Source organism: Podarcis gaigeae (assembly GCF_964106915.1).
Source record: "Podarcis gaigeae genome assembly, chromosome: 14".
Taxonomy (NCBI): domain Eukaryota; kingdom Metazoa; phylum Chordata; class Lepidosauria; order Squamata; family Lacertidae; genus Podarcis; species Podarcis gaigeae.
The window spans coordinates 35465808-35480662 of NC_139690.1; the positions used below are offsets into that span (position 1 = coordinate 35465808).

The window sequence follows — 14855 nt, forward strand, 5'->3', positions numbered from 1 at the left end:
AGAACAGCTCTGAGCCTCTTAGACAAAGGACAGGATTTTTTAAAAAAACGAAAGACAAAAATGGTTGCTGAAAGGCCTTCATTGAGCCACTTGCTTCCTGGAGTCTCTTCTGTGGGATGGAAGTATACCCAACCATTGCAATCCACCTGCTGTTCAGGCCAAAGTGCCAGTCCTCCTTGAGGATGCTACAAAGCCTTTTCTTCCCATAGCTTGGGTGTCAAGAGACTACATTTCATTACTGAAATTCCTCTTGGGTTTTGAAGTTGTCAGAGGGTTAGAAGCTCCGGCAATTAGTTCTTCGTGGCTGTCTATTCCCAGAAGTTTCCTTAGCCTCAAGATCTCCTGCTTGTACCTGCAGCACAACAGCAGAGTGAAAACGGCATTAACCCAGTTCTGCTGGGTACCTAATTCAGATACCTAAGGTGGATGGAACCGCCTGAGTAATGAGCTTCCATGTGGCTTCCTTTGGTAGCAAGGGACTGTGAGAGCAGAGTAGGCTTGGTAGTCTATGTGTGGGAGAAGTAGGAAGACATTGGCTGACCAAGGCCACCTGGTTCTCATGACCAGGAGGTTTCCTGGGCTATGTCATTTATATCCCAACTTAATTGCCTCTAGTTTCCTCCTCCAGTCCAAGCTGTGTAAGGCAATGGGCGAGATGGTACTGCTGTTTTTCAGCCCAGTGGGGTCAGGTGATTGGAGGAACCAATAAGGGCCTGGCTAGCCCTATATTACTCATTCACCAGGCTGGATGCCTCAGTTCAGGAAACTTGGCACTGAGGGGAGCTGCTGAAGAGACTCAACACCCAGAAAAAGGATGGGGAAGCTGTGACTGGGAAAGCAGCCATGGGGCTGTAAAAAGATTGCCCATTCCTGCTTTGTGAAAATGTTGAAGTGGTATGATTATGAGACATGAGCTGGCGGGAGAGCCCCATGAAAGATTTTGACAGTTAAAGCCTCACCCAGGTGAAAAGACCTCTCACCTTACAAGGTGTTTATCCACATACTCCTGCAGTTCGGCTACCTGCTCTTCTGCCACCATCGCCCTTGTCAGCAGCTGACTCCTTTCCTTTTCGAGATCCTCCTGTGGTTGGGAGAAGGCAACCATAGAGGCAGGAAGGACCAAAAAAAAAAAGGATGGGTAGACGGGCAGCTTTTAATGTTATTTGTATAGGCCACTTTTCCACCCGTATGTTTTTAAGGCAGCTCACAGAGTTTAAAACAATGAAACAGCACTCCCTGCGTTATATATGAGAGAAACCCATCTGCATTGGCATTCTGCTGGCTTTTGAAGATGCCCCTTTTTACACAGGCGCTCCCTTGATATCACTGCCTCTTGTTTTTAATCACTTTGCTGCTTTAATGGGATTGTTCAATTGCCTGCTCTGATTATGGATGTTTTTCTTAATGGGATTGTTTTACTGTGTGTTTAAATTATGGATTCTTATAGTTTAATGCTTCTGTGGTTGGTTTTTATACTTTTGAACTGCTCGGATGCCTGGTAGGGAATTAAGCAGTATAAAAATTAATAAATGATAATGAAGTAAAAAGGACGGTACCAAAACCACTCTGTCCTATAAAACAGAGGGAGCCAGTGTGGAGCCCCCCCAGATGCAAAGTAGATGTTCTGCCGCTCAGCTGTGCTTTGTGGCCTTGTGCTTTTGGCAGATGAATAGAACAGCACCCCCTTTCATACAGAGACCCAGACTGCCAAACACCCCCTTCAGCAGGGGTCAGCAAACTTTTTCAGCGGGGGCTGGACTATATTATTTTTTGGGGCGGGGGGGGGGGGAATGAACGCATTCCTATGCCCCACAAATAACTCAGAGATGCATTTTAAATAAAAGCACACATTCGACTCATATAAAAACATGCTGATTCCCAGACCGTCCGCGGGCTGGATTTAGAAGGTGATTGGGCCAGATCCAGCCTCTGGACCTTAGTTTGCCTACCCATGCCCTTCAGGTCTAGATTCAGGAACCATCACCTGGCCTTTACACCAACATATCTCTGTGGTTTCAAGGGGGAGTTTTTATTTGAAAATATGTGCTGTTCATAATGGATGGGGTATTTCAAGTTACCGTACTTGAAAAGGGGAAAGAAAGAGCAGGTGTGAATTGAAATCCATACTTAATCCTTATTGCATGCATAACTTAAATTGAGTTTTAAGTCCTGCAGGCTTCCCATAAGCATCTGGTTGGCCACTGTGAGAATTGACAACCCAGTCAGATGGGCAGGGTACAAATTGTTATATGCTGGACTAGATGGGTCATTGAACTGATCCAGCAGAATATGAATATGGAATATGGAATATGATCTCTCTCTCTCTCTCTCTCTCTCTCTCACACACACACACACACACACACGTGTGTATTTGACACTATTGGCCTTACTGTGTTACCAGAATGTTTTACCTGTGTGGTTTGAGTGAACTCTCGTAGTTGTTTCCGGAGCTCAGCCCAGCCCGCTTCGTCCAGCGTGCTGAAAAGAAAAAGGAGCAAAAGGGAACTGGAAAGAGCCCTGTCAGCAAGCCATCCATTTCTTCATGTGACTGGTCGGCTTCCATGTTTTTGGCGTACAACACTCATTATCCACAGCCAGCATGTCCAAACTGTCCAAACTGGAGTGATGGGAATTGTAGCCCAAAATATCTGGAAGGGGCACCAGTATGGTATGAAATTAAGAATGTTTCCTGCAGGCCACAAGTAATTCACAATCAAGTATCATGCCTTAAAAAGACAAATGAGAACTAGATGACTGGATATCAGCATGAGATGTCCATCTGGAGGGCACCAGGTTGGCAAAGGCTGCTCTATCTCTTGCCCAGACCCTCAGGAGTAGCTAACATGTTGTCCTACAGATGTTGCTGCACTCCAGGTCCCATCCGCCCTAGCCAGTGTGGCTCATGGTCCCAGGGTGGATGAGTGCTGGGAGTCCAGCAATATCTGGATGGCGCCATGTTGGCTGTCCCTAGTAGAACTATCTCCCCCCCACCCCAGATGGTCAGATGAGCAAATACAAAGTCACGTTAGCAGCCCCACATATTGCACGAGGCAAAGCATTCTGTAAAACAATGGGCTCTGGCTGGTGAGAAAGGGAGGGACAGAAGCCCTGGAATGCAACTCTTCCATTTATGTATTTGCAAATTCCATTACTATGCTTCTGGGTAAATCCACTTATTTCACTGGGGTGGCTTAAATCGTGAGGATAGGTGATCTAATTGCAAGGAAGTATGCAGGCAAGCCGTGGGAAAGTTCTTCGTAGCCTGTCCGGGGACTGCATAAGCAAAATATAGGTCACATTTGATGTTCGGGGAGTTCTGACTGTATAGAAAGGATGGTATGAACCGAGGAATGCATTGTGTGCCGGTTAACGTAGAAATTTGTTTAGGGCTGCAAGATCGCCCTCTAGAGGTCATGTTAGCTGCTGTAAACTCAGGAGAAAGGAAGTGAATTTCTCTCGCCTGCATCTCAGCATACCAGTCCATTACACTATGTGGATGTGGTATTATGTTTCATTGTGCGGATGTGGTGTTTTGTTCTACTATGTTATGTTTCATGATGTGGATGTGTGGTTGTGGTATTATGCTATGTCAATGTGGTGTAACGTTGATGGAATCCAAGAATATTTGGAGGGTTGCATATTCCCCAGCCCTGATATACAGTAAGAAACAGTACTTACTGCGGAGGTGATGTCCCTGAGCCAGCATTTTGACTTAACTTTACCTGTAAGGGAAAGCAGGGGGGAAGGTGATGGATTTGATCAAAACTTCCATTTTGGGGGTGTGGAGTCTTTTTCAGCCTAAGGGCCACATTCTCTTCTGCACAACCTTCCTAGGGCCACATGCCACTGAGCGGCAGAACCATGAATATCAATGTCACCTTTGCACAGAGGGCTAGTTTCTAAACAAACTCACTCATCCTTCTCCATACAAGCAACGGGCTTTATCAGAGTTCAGGGACAGACATTGGGGGGAAAGGAAGCTTATTATGTACTGAGTTACATAGGATCCAAAATGCAGCAGTCTGATTGGTCCTAGAACAATAGGATTCAGAATGCAGCAGTCTGATTGGTCCTAGAACAATGCAGCAGTATGATTGGTCCGCAGGAGCCACCCAATCCAGCTCCAGGTGGAAGTGAATCCACAACCTGATTGGCCTACAGGAGAATCCCGGAATTAGCCAATCACATGCAGCCCATTGTGCAAACAATGTACATAAAGCAGATATTGTGGAGGGAACTTCCATTCCTCCTCACCACTATGAGCTGAATAAAGAGCATGAAATCCACTCTTGACTCCGAGTATATTTCAAAGGTGTAATACTGCAGGGCTGGTGAGTGGGTGTGGCCTGGGGAAAGAGGGCGTGGCCAGGGCCCAAGGGCCAAACAGAGAGGCTCCTCCATTAAAAGGGCCCAGCATCCAGGCAACAAAGTCCACCCCTGTTCACCTTCATCTGTAGTTCATGCAGTTGGCCCTCCAAGCTGGCTTTATCCTCCCGCAGCCGGTTCAGCTCCTGGGAGGTGCTTGTCAGCAGCTCGGCGTCTGTGATGGTGAAATGGTGTTCTGGTGGGCCAGGATCCAGATCGTGGCTGCCCAGTGACCGAATCTGTTCGCGCTGCATCCTGCAAACAGAGGGTTTACAGATCAGCCCTTAGGCTTGGCAAAGAAGTGGATTTGCTAACCACATATTCACAGTAATACGCAGCACATGTGCGCATGCACACACCACCTTAAAGTCCTCAACAAGTTTCATTGTACGTTTGCATAAGCCAGAGAGCCCACTTCATCAGACGCATCAAAGACAGCTTCCATGTGCATTGAGATGAACTGATGAATCGGCTCTTCAGCAAGCACCGAAAAGGATGGAGCCACAGATCAAGCCACTGTAGGATTTAACTGCCAGCACTTTGGGGATTCCCTCAGTTCCAGACACTGTAATATTGATTATAGAATGGAAGTTGAAATGTGCGCGAAAAGGTTGGAATGTGAAGGTTGTGTTTAAAGAGAACATGAGAGAAGGACGGAATGACACGTTTGCAGGAGATATTGCTATAAGGAAGCAGGAGGGAGGAGAAGAGAAGAAGTTTGATGTCTCACGATGAAACCCAGTAGACTTTAGTAGAAGGAAATATTGCCATTTATAGACAGAACTGTCCCTTTGCTGGTAACTATAAATGCATGTGCTGTTCTCATATTTGGTGTGCCAAACCTCAACTACTTGCTGGTTGAGGTTGTGTCACACTGGCCTTTCAATGCCTAAGTAAAGATCCTGTTTTACTGACAATTGGTGTCTGGATTCTACTGGATAACTTTTTGCACTAGGGGGTTGCCTCTTACCGGGGGTAGGATTTAACCACTGGCACTAGGGGATTTGCCTATGCTATGGCCACTGTAGGAATAGCTGCCGGTGCTAGCGGGATTGCTGCCTTGCAACATGGCCTCTCCCCTACCTGTACGCAATAAGCAGGCCCTCGTGCCTCTTGACCAAGTTCTGCAGGCGTTTCTTGTAGCCGCGAGTGGCTTTGGCCAGCTGTTCCTCCCTAGACTTGTACGAAGCCCGGATGTCCTGCAGCATGCCATCCACAAAGCGCTTCATGTGAGCCGGTTTGAAGGTGCTTTTGCTGGTCCCTTTTGCTGCAGCGGCAACTGACTTGCTGTCAATGTGCTCCTTGAAACACAGACACACAGAGATAGTCTCATATGCTAGCTCAGTACAGGAGTGGGGAATCTTTTTTCAGACCAAATGCCACAGTCCCTTCTGGACAACCTTCCAGATGACACATGACCCTGGTGGGTGGGACCAGAGGCAGAAGTGGGTGGAGCAACACATGCAAATTCAGGGTTCATGGACACATTCCAGCCAGGCAAAAGCACTCAAAGAAGGTGCACAGCAGAGCTGGTAAGGGCTGTGGCTTTGGAGGCAGATAGAGAGACCATTGGCTCCTCCAGACCTGAGGGTTCCCTATTCATGGCCCATTTATTTTGAAACTGGGAATGGGAGCACACTAAAGTGTTGTGAGGAATCCAGTCTCCAGTGACCCTAAAGAATCCAGGCACAGGAAAGGTTTCCCATTGTCTCTTCCTGATTTCCTGGTCCGGGCTTGCCCTCTTCCAAGCTCCATAATTCTGCCACTGTCCTGGCTGGGATTGGAAGTCAGGAAACTCCCTTAGGACGGGTCATATGGTTTGGCTATCAAAGCCCAGTACTGTCTGCTTGGACCACCACCAGCTGCTCTGGGATTTGGTGGAGAAGATCCAGGCTCTGGCACATCTGCCACCCACCCACCCACCCCAAAGGGAACTGCTCACCGCCAGGTCTGTGATGTACTGAAGGAGCCGCGACCTGTACTCCTCATTCAGTTCCTTCAGCTGCAGCTGAAGCCGGGAATTCTCTGCCTCCACTTCTTGGAGCTGGCTTTGGGACGAGAGTAATACCTGCAGGCAAAATGGCACACAATCTTGTTGAAATATGAGATGCCATCATCTGTATTGGCATTCTGCCGGCTTTTGAGGTTGCACCTATCTACACAGGCGTTCTCTTGACTTGAGCCTCCTGTTTCAACTGCTGTGTTGTTGTTTGAATGGATTGTTTTATTATGTACTAATATACCAGTGCCTAGTGTTGTTCGGGAATAATATGAAACCAAAAAAGTCAATTCAGTTTTGAGCGGTTCTGTCCGCCATCTTGGCATCCAGTTGTATCCAAACCTAGATGAAAACCTGCTCCTTGATCTCAGGAACCATCATACAAAATTTCCTTACGGTGTCCTAAGAGGTATCCCAATGCACAGCAAACAAACAAATTCCCAAAAATCTATAGTAGATTTTCATTAGGGATGTTTATGTTTTAATGTGGTTGTTTGATTGTATAGACCGTGTAATTATTACGGGTGTTTGCATTTTAACGTTTGTGTAAATTAGTTTTAATGTTTTGCAAACTGCTTAGAAGCTTCCTTTGGCAATCAAGCGTCATATAAATTAATAAATAAGAACAGAACATGTGTATATTAGAAAACAGTGCCCTGCAATGCTGGGGGATTTTCACAAGGCCTATTTAAAAACAAATAAATCAAAAACTGATGAGGAAATGTGGCAAACTGAACTTAAGGTTGGGACAAAATGAGAAATTGAGAGAAGTCAAAAGCGACAGATTAATCCATCCCTTGAGGGAGGGGGATTTGTGAACGAGAAGGCAAGAGGACAAGGAAGGTGCAAGCATCTAAATTTGGCTCGTCTCATTTTTCATTTGTTACTCTGTTTCCTGAATTTGTTATTATACTGGCTTTAGATGTTTTCCATATGTGTACACAACATTGCACTGCATGTGGAATAAGTTTCTGATGTCAAGGAGCATTAAATCTGCCACCCACAATCTGAAGTGGTGCAAGCTACTGGCAGATCATCTGTCCAAAAGCATCACACCTGCAATCTGTAAATCAAGAGCCCATTTTGTAAACTAGAAGTCCATTCCGCACTTGTAGGGAATCGATCCTTCAGTGTGACAGCACCTTCCCTCTGGATCTCATTGGCATTTGGCAAGCAACTTTGTTGTATTAACTATGAGTCAGAGGATGTTGCGTGAAACTGCTTTTAGGCTCCCAAGCTTCAATAGCCTCTTCAGAATTTAAAGATTGTAGGAGTTCATATAGATGGGCAAATCTTTCAATTTTTGTTTCTCCTTTTTTCCAGTCTTCAGCTCTCCATATTTCCACCTATATTTGTGATTATTTTTTTTAACCCTCATGAAAATCCATCAGCCTTTTAGTGCAAATTTCTCCAAATGTATACATGCAATTTTACTCAACTGGCACATTTTTGCAAAACAGTGTTCCCCAAGAGAATGCATTTTTATATGTTATTTTCAACAATATGCACACACTTTGCCTAAATATTTGCATTCTTCATACACATTACTTGGCTGGAGAACAGCATTGCAAAATGTGGAGAAGTGTTTTGGCTGGCATATTGTTTCAGAAAGTGCAAATTAGGTCGACAGGCCTTTAAATGTGAATGGAACTTCTCCCCCATCCCTAGTGATCCATAAATCCTGCTGACAGTGTAGTTCAGCTGTGACTTCCAAGGTTTCCTTACCACCGACTGTTCCGCCAGCTTGTGCTGCGTGTTCCGGATCGCCTTCTTGGCCTCCTGCAGCTCCTTGCCCTGGGTCACCCTGCAGAGACAAGGAGCCGTGTGGCAGAAGACCAATGCAAGTTTGCAGTGAATATAACCCTCTGATTCGCTCGGGGGTGGATGGGGGGTTAGGCTGGGTCAGTGGCGTAGAGTGGGGGGTGCAGGGGGGCCGGCCGCACCAGGCGCAACATCTGGGGGTTAGGGTTAGGGGGCGCAAATCCACGGCTTAGGGGGCGCAAATTACTTGCCTTGCCCTGGGTGCTGACAACCCACGCTATGCCACTGGGCTGGGTGCTCGTACTCACACTCTCTCCTCTAACTTCTGCTGCTGTGAGTTGTACATTTCTTTCATCTTTTCAATCTGGGCAGTGATGTGATCCTGGTTTCCCAAAAGCTTGGAGGTGGGAGAAGAACAGAAGAAGCAGTTAGTTACATATTGAGAACATAAGAAGAGCCTGCTGGATCAGGCCAATGGTCCATCCAATTCAGCGTTCTGTTCTTCCGGTGGCCAGCCAGATGCTTGTAGGAAACTCTCAAGCAGGAGCTGAGTGCGAAAGCACTCTTCCTTTCTGTTGTTCCAAGCAACTGGTACAGTGGTACCTCGGGTTAAGAACTTAATTCGTTCTGGAGGTCTGTATTTAACCTGAAACTGTTCTTAACCTGAGGTACCACCTTAGCTAATGGGGCCTCCCGCTGCCGCCACACGATTTCTGTTCTCATCCTGAAGCAAAGTTCTTAATCCGAGGTACTGTTTCTGGGTTAGCAGAGTCTGTAACCTGAAGCGCCTGTAACCTGAAGTGTCTGTAACTCAAGGTACCACGGTATTCAGAAGCATTACTGCTTCCAACTGGAGGCAGAGCATAGCTATCATGACTAGTATCCACTGATAGCCTTTGTCCTTCACAAATTTGTCCTATCCTCTCTTAAAGCCATCTAAGCCGATGACCAAGGACACTGGTGGCGCTGTGGGTTAAACCACAGAGCCTAGGACTTGCCGATCAGAAGGTTGGCAGTTCGTATCCCCGCGACGGGGTGAGCTCCCATTGCTCGGTCCCTGCTCCTGCCCACCTAGCAGTTCAAAAGCACGGCAAAGTGCAAGTAGATAAATAGGTACTGCTCTGGCGGGAAGGTAAACGGCGTTTCCTTGCGCTGCTCTGGTTCGCCAGAAGTGGCTTAGTCATGCTGGCCACATGACCCGGAAGCTGTACGCCGGCTCCCTCGGCCAATAAAGCGAGATGAGCACCGCAACCCCAGAGTCGGCCACGACTGGACCTAATGGTCACGGGTCCCTTTACCTTTACCTAAGTCGATGACCAGCACTGCCTCCTGCGGGAGCAAGTTCCAGAGTTTAACCATGCACTTTGTGAAGAAGGACTTTTTGAAAATCTCTTTCTGAATCTTTCAACCTTCAGCTTCACTGGATGACCATGAATTGTAGTGTCGTGAGAGGGGGAGAATTTTTTTTAATCCAAATCCAGGGGCAGAGGAAGGGGGATGCGGTGGAGGCAAGTCACCCTGGGTGTCTTCGCTGGGGGGGGTGACATTTGGCACGCCACCCACCCGCAACTTCCAAGCCTACACCGACTCCGAGCCATCGGGGGAAGGGGAGAGCTGTGCCTCCCCCCCTTGTTTTGACATCTGGGGGAGGCTTGGGAGTCGCGGTGGGCGGAGCGCTGAATGTCTGCCACCGGTGGCTCACTCCGCCCCCGGCTGCAGTGCGCGCGCACCGATCTGTGCACCCGAGTGTCAATCCCGTGCCTGGGAGGGCACCCTCCACACTACACCCCCTTCGGGAGCTCACCCTCCCTGGGCAGCGCGGCCATATGCTCCACTGCTGTCCAAATCTAAAGCTCAGTTCTGCACATTTCCACTTAACAATAACAATCACTCACTCATTCATTCATTCATTCATTTTAAAAGTCCTCATGGAAATTCCAGAGAATTTAGGTGCAGATTTCTTTTCTAATGTACAGTAGTACCTTGGTTGTTGAACGTAATCTGTTCCGGGAGTCTGTTCGACTCCTGGAACCATTCAAAAACCAAAGCATGGCTTCCAATTGGCTGCAGGAGCAAACTGATTTGAATTTCTATCAAGCACCAAAATGCTTTGCCTGGCATCCCTCCCTCGCCCCTGTCTTCAGAGCACAGCACAATCACCACCGAACACTCACACTTCTCTCCAGTTTCTGCCGTTCCTGTTCGGAAGCCACCACCTCTTCTGGCTATGGCAAGAAGACACAGAAGACAGCATGCATTAGATTTCTGCATACGAAAGAGATAAGGGCACCAGAAGATCCAGGTGCATCAGGCCAAAGCCCCATCTAGTGCAGGACTCTGTTCTTGCAGCGACAAACAGCAAGGACAGCAGGATTGCATGCTATCATGAACACACAATAGAAAGGATATGGAGAGTCCCTTAGGTGGCCACAAATGCATACCTTCACTTTGCGGGCAGAGAGACGGTGGACCAAGGCTCTCACCCTTTCCAACTCCACAGAACCCTTGTTGGTTTGAGCTTGGGACTTGGGGCTGTTGCCTCGGGCATTGGCCAAGTTCAGCAACTCTCTGCTAAGCTCTTCATTCTTAGCGACCTACAAAGCAAAGCAGGTAAGTGTGTTATGGAGGTGCAGGCCATCCCTTGGGTTAGAAGCCAACTATTACGAGCTGACCAGTTTTCAATTTCTACGTCTTGGAAGTTCAAGGAGCTGTTTTGGGTGTATAAAACCTTTACAGCCTATACAACCATTATCACCTAGTGCCCGCTGGATGTTTTTGGACTACAACTCCCATCAGCCCATCAGCTCCCAGCATGGCCCAACCATGGATGATGGGAGTTGTAGTCCAAAACATCTAGATTGCACAAGGATGGAGAAGGTTTCCGCAGAAGATGAGCGGCCCATACTTCCTGTTCGTGTTCCTTGCCCAGTGCAAGATAATTGCTCTTCAGAACAAGATATTCGTCTGCCAGCTCCTTGCGGTTGGTCTCTAAGGCACTCAAGCGCTCTTGTAAGGCATCGCGCTCCCCAGTGGTCTTCTCATCATGGAGCTCCACCTCCAGAATACGGCTCTCGAGGGTCAGAATCTGGGAAAGCAAATTACAGCGAGGGAAATGTATGCAACTGTCATAACAAGGCTTGGGGAGAGCGGAGATTTGTAAAGATCATTGCCTTTGATGCTCAGCATAGCTGGGGGCGGGTTTTGCAATTGGTTTTACATTTAGAAACCACTTAGAGGCCATTTTGGGAATTCAGCGATGTATAAATTAAATGAAGATGATGATGGCAGATTTTGTGTGGCTTTTATATTTAAAGATAAATATACTGAAACAAATGCAGATTCATTTTATAATATTCACATATCCAGCCATATCTGGTTTCCATCCTGCAGCTAGATATTTCTCTTTTGGAAAAGATACTCTGGCATAAGAAATATATATACATACTCAAGGACCGTTATTTCCGTCCTGTTTTATGTAACAATTGTCTATCAGTCAGTTGAGACTCCCTATCACTGAACTTGTACTTTCTAGAGCAGAGCAAGATCTAGATTACTTATGTTCTAAAAACTTTTTTGGGGGGGGGAGAGAATTTGAGGGGTCTTTAGAATAAATGTGAACAGGATTGTCTAGGAAGCTGCCTTATGTTGAATCAGACCACTGATCCATCATGCCCAGTTTAGTCTACACTGACTGGCAGCATTCCTGGCTGCCCTACCTGCCCTGTCCCTCTTAGCCAACCCCAGTGGGCCATTCTGGGCCAGCCCTGCTCTTCAGAGTGACCCTTGGAGCCAATCCTCAGTGGCGGACTCACCACCTTTCCCTTTGATTGGCTGCAATCAGCACAAAGGGTGAGGAGGCTCCTTTTCATAGGCTAAAAAGCTCCCCTGTCATGCTGATTGGATGGCTTTAGGAAGCTGCTGCAGAAATGGTAACAAGTCTTCAACCCCCTGTGACCCTGGACTACTAAAGCTCTTCCCAGCTTCTGCATCTGGTTCTACTAAGCCTTGTCCCCGGTTCTGCAAAGGATCTCGAGCACTGTCACGCGGTGAGACGATAAAGAAAACGATGGGTTGGGAGTCCACGAACTTTCACTTAACGTAGGCCCATGGAAATGAATAAACATGGCAAAAAGTTATGTCAATTACCAGATTCTTCAGTTCAAAGTTTTCTGCTTCGTGACGCTCTCTCATTTTGTTGGTCTCAATCTGGAAATCAACGAAGTCCTTGGAAATCTGAGAGGACAGGAACATAAGAACATTCGGAGATGCTTAAAAATGGATTCAAACCAGCGTGCACAAGAGCATGCACGTACAATGGTACCTCAGGATGCGAACGGGTCCGTTCCAGAGCCCCGTTCGCATCCTGAAGCGAATGCAACCTGCGACTGCACATGTGCGGGTTGTGATTAGCTGCTTCCGTGCATGCGTGTGACGTCATTTTGACCATCTGCACATGCGTGAGCAGTGAAACCCGGAAGTAAGATGCTCTGTTACTTCCGGGTTGCCGCAGAACGCAACCCAAAAGGGCTCAACCTGAAGCGTATTCAACCCGAGGTATGACTGTAATGGGAAGTGAGAAGGGGAAGGGCACTTTTAATAAACTCTGTTCCAAAGGGAATTATTGTGAAAATAAGAAATATTTAGGGACAGACACCAAATTTTGTCCTCGTTCAGGGCACCATATTACAAAAGTCCACCCCTGTCTACACTGCTTTTAGATGTTTTTGGAATTGTTTTTAGAGTGTTTCTATCTGTTTTAGAATTTGGGGGGGGAGTGTTTTTAACTAGGATTTTTGTTTGCTGCCCTCCTTGGGGATGAAAAGCATTGTGTAAATACAATAAATAAATAAAATAAAATAATTACAGCATTTAGGGTCTGAGAGTCACTGTTTTCTCACCCCGGATTTACAAAGAAAGCCTGGTCTACCTCGCAAGGCTGCCATAACCACGACCAAGGCACTGTGTGTGAAGCATTTGGAACAACTGGATGTAATCGGGAGAGAAGCAAAGTGTTATTAATTGTCTCTGTGCAGCAGGGACCTTGCCCTATGCCTCACCTTGAGTTTCTCCTCTTCACTATGTACCAGTCTTGATGACAAGTCGGTTTTGGAGCCAGCCACCTGCCCCATTTTCTCCTGCAGCTCCCCAAGTTTGGCGCAGAGCCTCTCGTTCCTGTCTTGCAGCTGAACCTGCATGAATGGGAGGAAAACATATTCAGCCCATGAAATTCAGACTAGGCACAACAGGCATTTCCCCATATTTCAAAGCTTAAAATCAATTTCCTTATCTGTTTGTTTGGGGGGCGGGGAGTCCTCATGAAAATTCATCTGTATTTTAATACTAAATTGTCCTGATAAATACATTTTTGTATGCCGTTTGCTTAATATAACTTTTTTTAAAAAAAAAACCACAACCACCCCATTTCCCCTAATATATTGCATTTTGTATTATTATTATTATTATTATTATTATTATTATTATTATTATTAATACTAATATTATTGTTATTATTATTTCTACTGTGTTTGTAAGTCACTTTGAGCAATGTTTATGAGTAAACAGAGAAATAATAATAAATATTGAATAATAAATAATGATATTGAATAATAATAATAATAATAATAATAATAATAATACGTTGTAGTCCAACAAGGACTAAAGAGGTTCAATAGCCATCTCAGAGGTTGGATGACCATCTGTCATGGGTGCTTTTTAGCTGTGATTCATGATTCACAACCACCCCATTTCCCTTCCAATTCTTCAATTCTATGAGTCTATGATTCTAAGGCACCAGGTAGGAAAAGGTGGAGGTTATGGGGAGCAGGAAGGCAGCAGAAGACACGTTTGAAACCAAACACTTACGTTCTCATTGCTGAGGTGCTGAACTTGCTCTCGGAAGGTAGTAAGACGGCTGCTCTCAGTCTCATTCCCAAAGTCCATGCGGTCCAAGTGTTGGTGATGGAGGGTTTGGAGCTTCAGCTGCAAGAGGAGAAAACCCAGATGAAAGCAAAAAGGAGTGTATTTGAAAGACGATGTATTTGCCCATTGATCTTGCCTACGTAGGAAAGGGTTGCTATCAACTCAGGTTGCTAACGGGTGTGGCTTTCACCTTGTTAACAAGGTGGAGCAAATGAGAGACTCAGTGTTATTTGTGATTATTATTTGATCGGAGGAGGCCTTGGCCAATTCCTTGTTATAATCCAGCAGTCTTGAATGCGTGCCACTTATAGAGGGGAATCATAGACATAAGATCTACCAGAAACACATCACTGCTTGTTTTAACTCACTTGTGGGAACTACGAAAAGCAGTAGAAGTATGAGACGATCAGAACCCTCTAAACTTGAAGCATGGGAAGTCCTATTAAAAAATTATAATTTGGCAGAATATTTGGATCATTTGATATGTATATGTATAATTTGGAATATTTAATATGATTTGATTGGATTGTTAAAGTGGAAAATTTAATAAAAATGATTTTAAAAAAAGAAAAGAATGTGTGCCATGTGCTGAATTTGGCACTACAGTGGTACCTCAGGTTACATACGCTTCAGGTTACATATGCTTCAGGTTACAGACTCTGCTAACCCAGAAATAGTGCTTCAGGTTAAGAACTTTGCTTCAGGATGAGAACAGAAATTGTACTCCGGCGGCGCGGCGGCAGCAGGAGGCTCCATTAGCTAAAGTGGTGCTTCAGGTTAAGAACAGTTTCAGGTTAAGAATGGACCTCCG

The 14855-nt window shown here is 46.0% G+C and overlaps 2 protein-coding genes across 2 annotated transcripts in view; both read right to left on the bottom strand.

Annotated features, from left to right (window-relative positions):
• Positions 1-14855, bottom strand: part of XPO6 (exportin 6) — a 145072-nt gene that overhangs the window by 35087 nt on the left and 95130 nt on the right. The gene's annotated exons all lie outside the window — the stretch shown is intronic.
• Positions 64-14203, bottom strand: CCDC78 (coiled-coil domain containing 78). Its single transcript, XM_083710855.1, has 15 exons — positions 13988-14203; positions 13183-13314; positions 12272-12358; positions 11031-11210; positions 10567-10719; positions 10300-10350; positions 8434-8522; positions 8090-8168; positions 6308-6433; positions 5449-5666; positions 4446-4620; positions 3679-3722; positions 2412-2478; positions 981-1081; positions 64-352 (listed from the first exon to the last, which is right to left on the bottom strand). The coding sequence occupies exons 1-15, from the start codon at positions 14063-14065 to the stop codon at positions 226-228; spliced, it is 1707 nt and encodes a 568-aa protein (XP_083566981.1). The 5' UTR covers positions 14066-14203; the 3' UTR covers positions 64-225.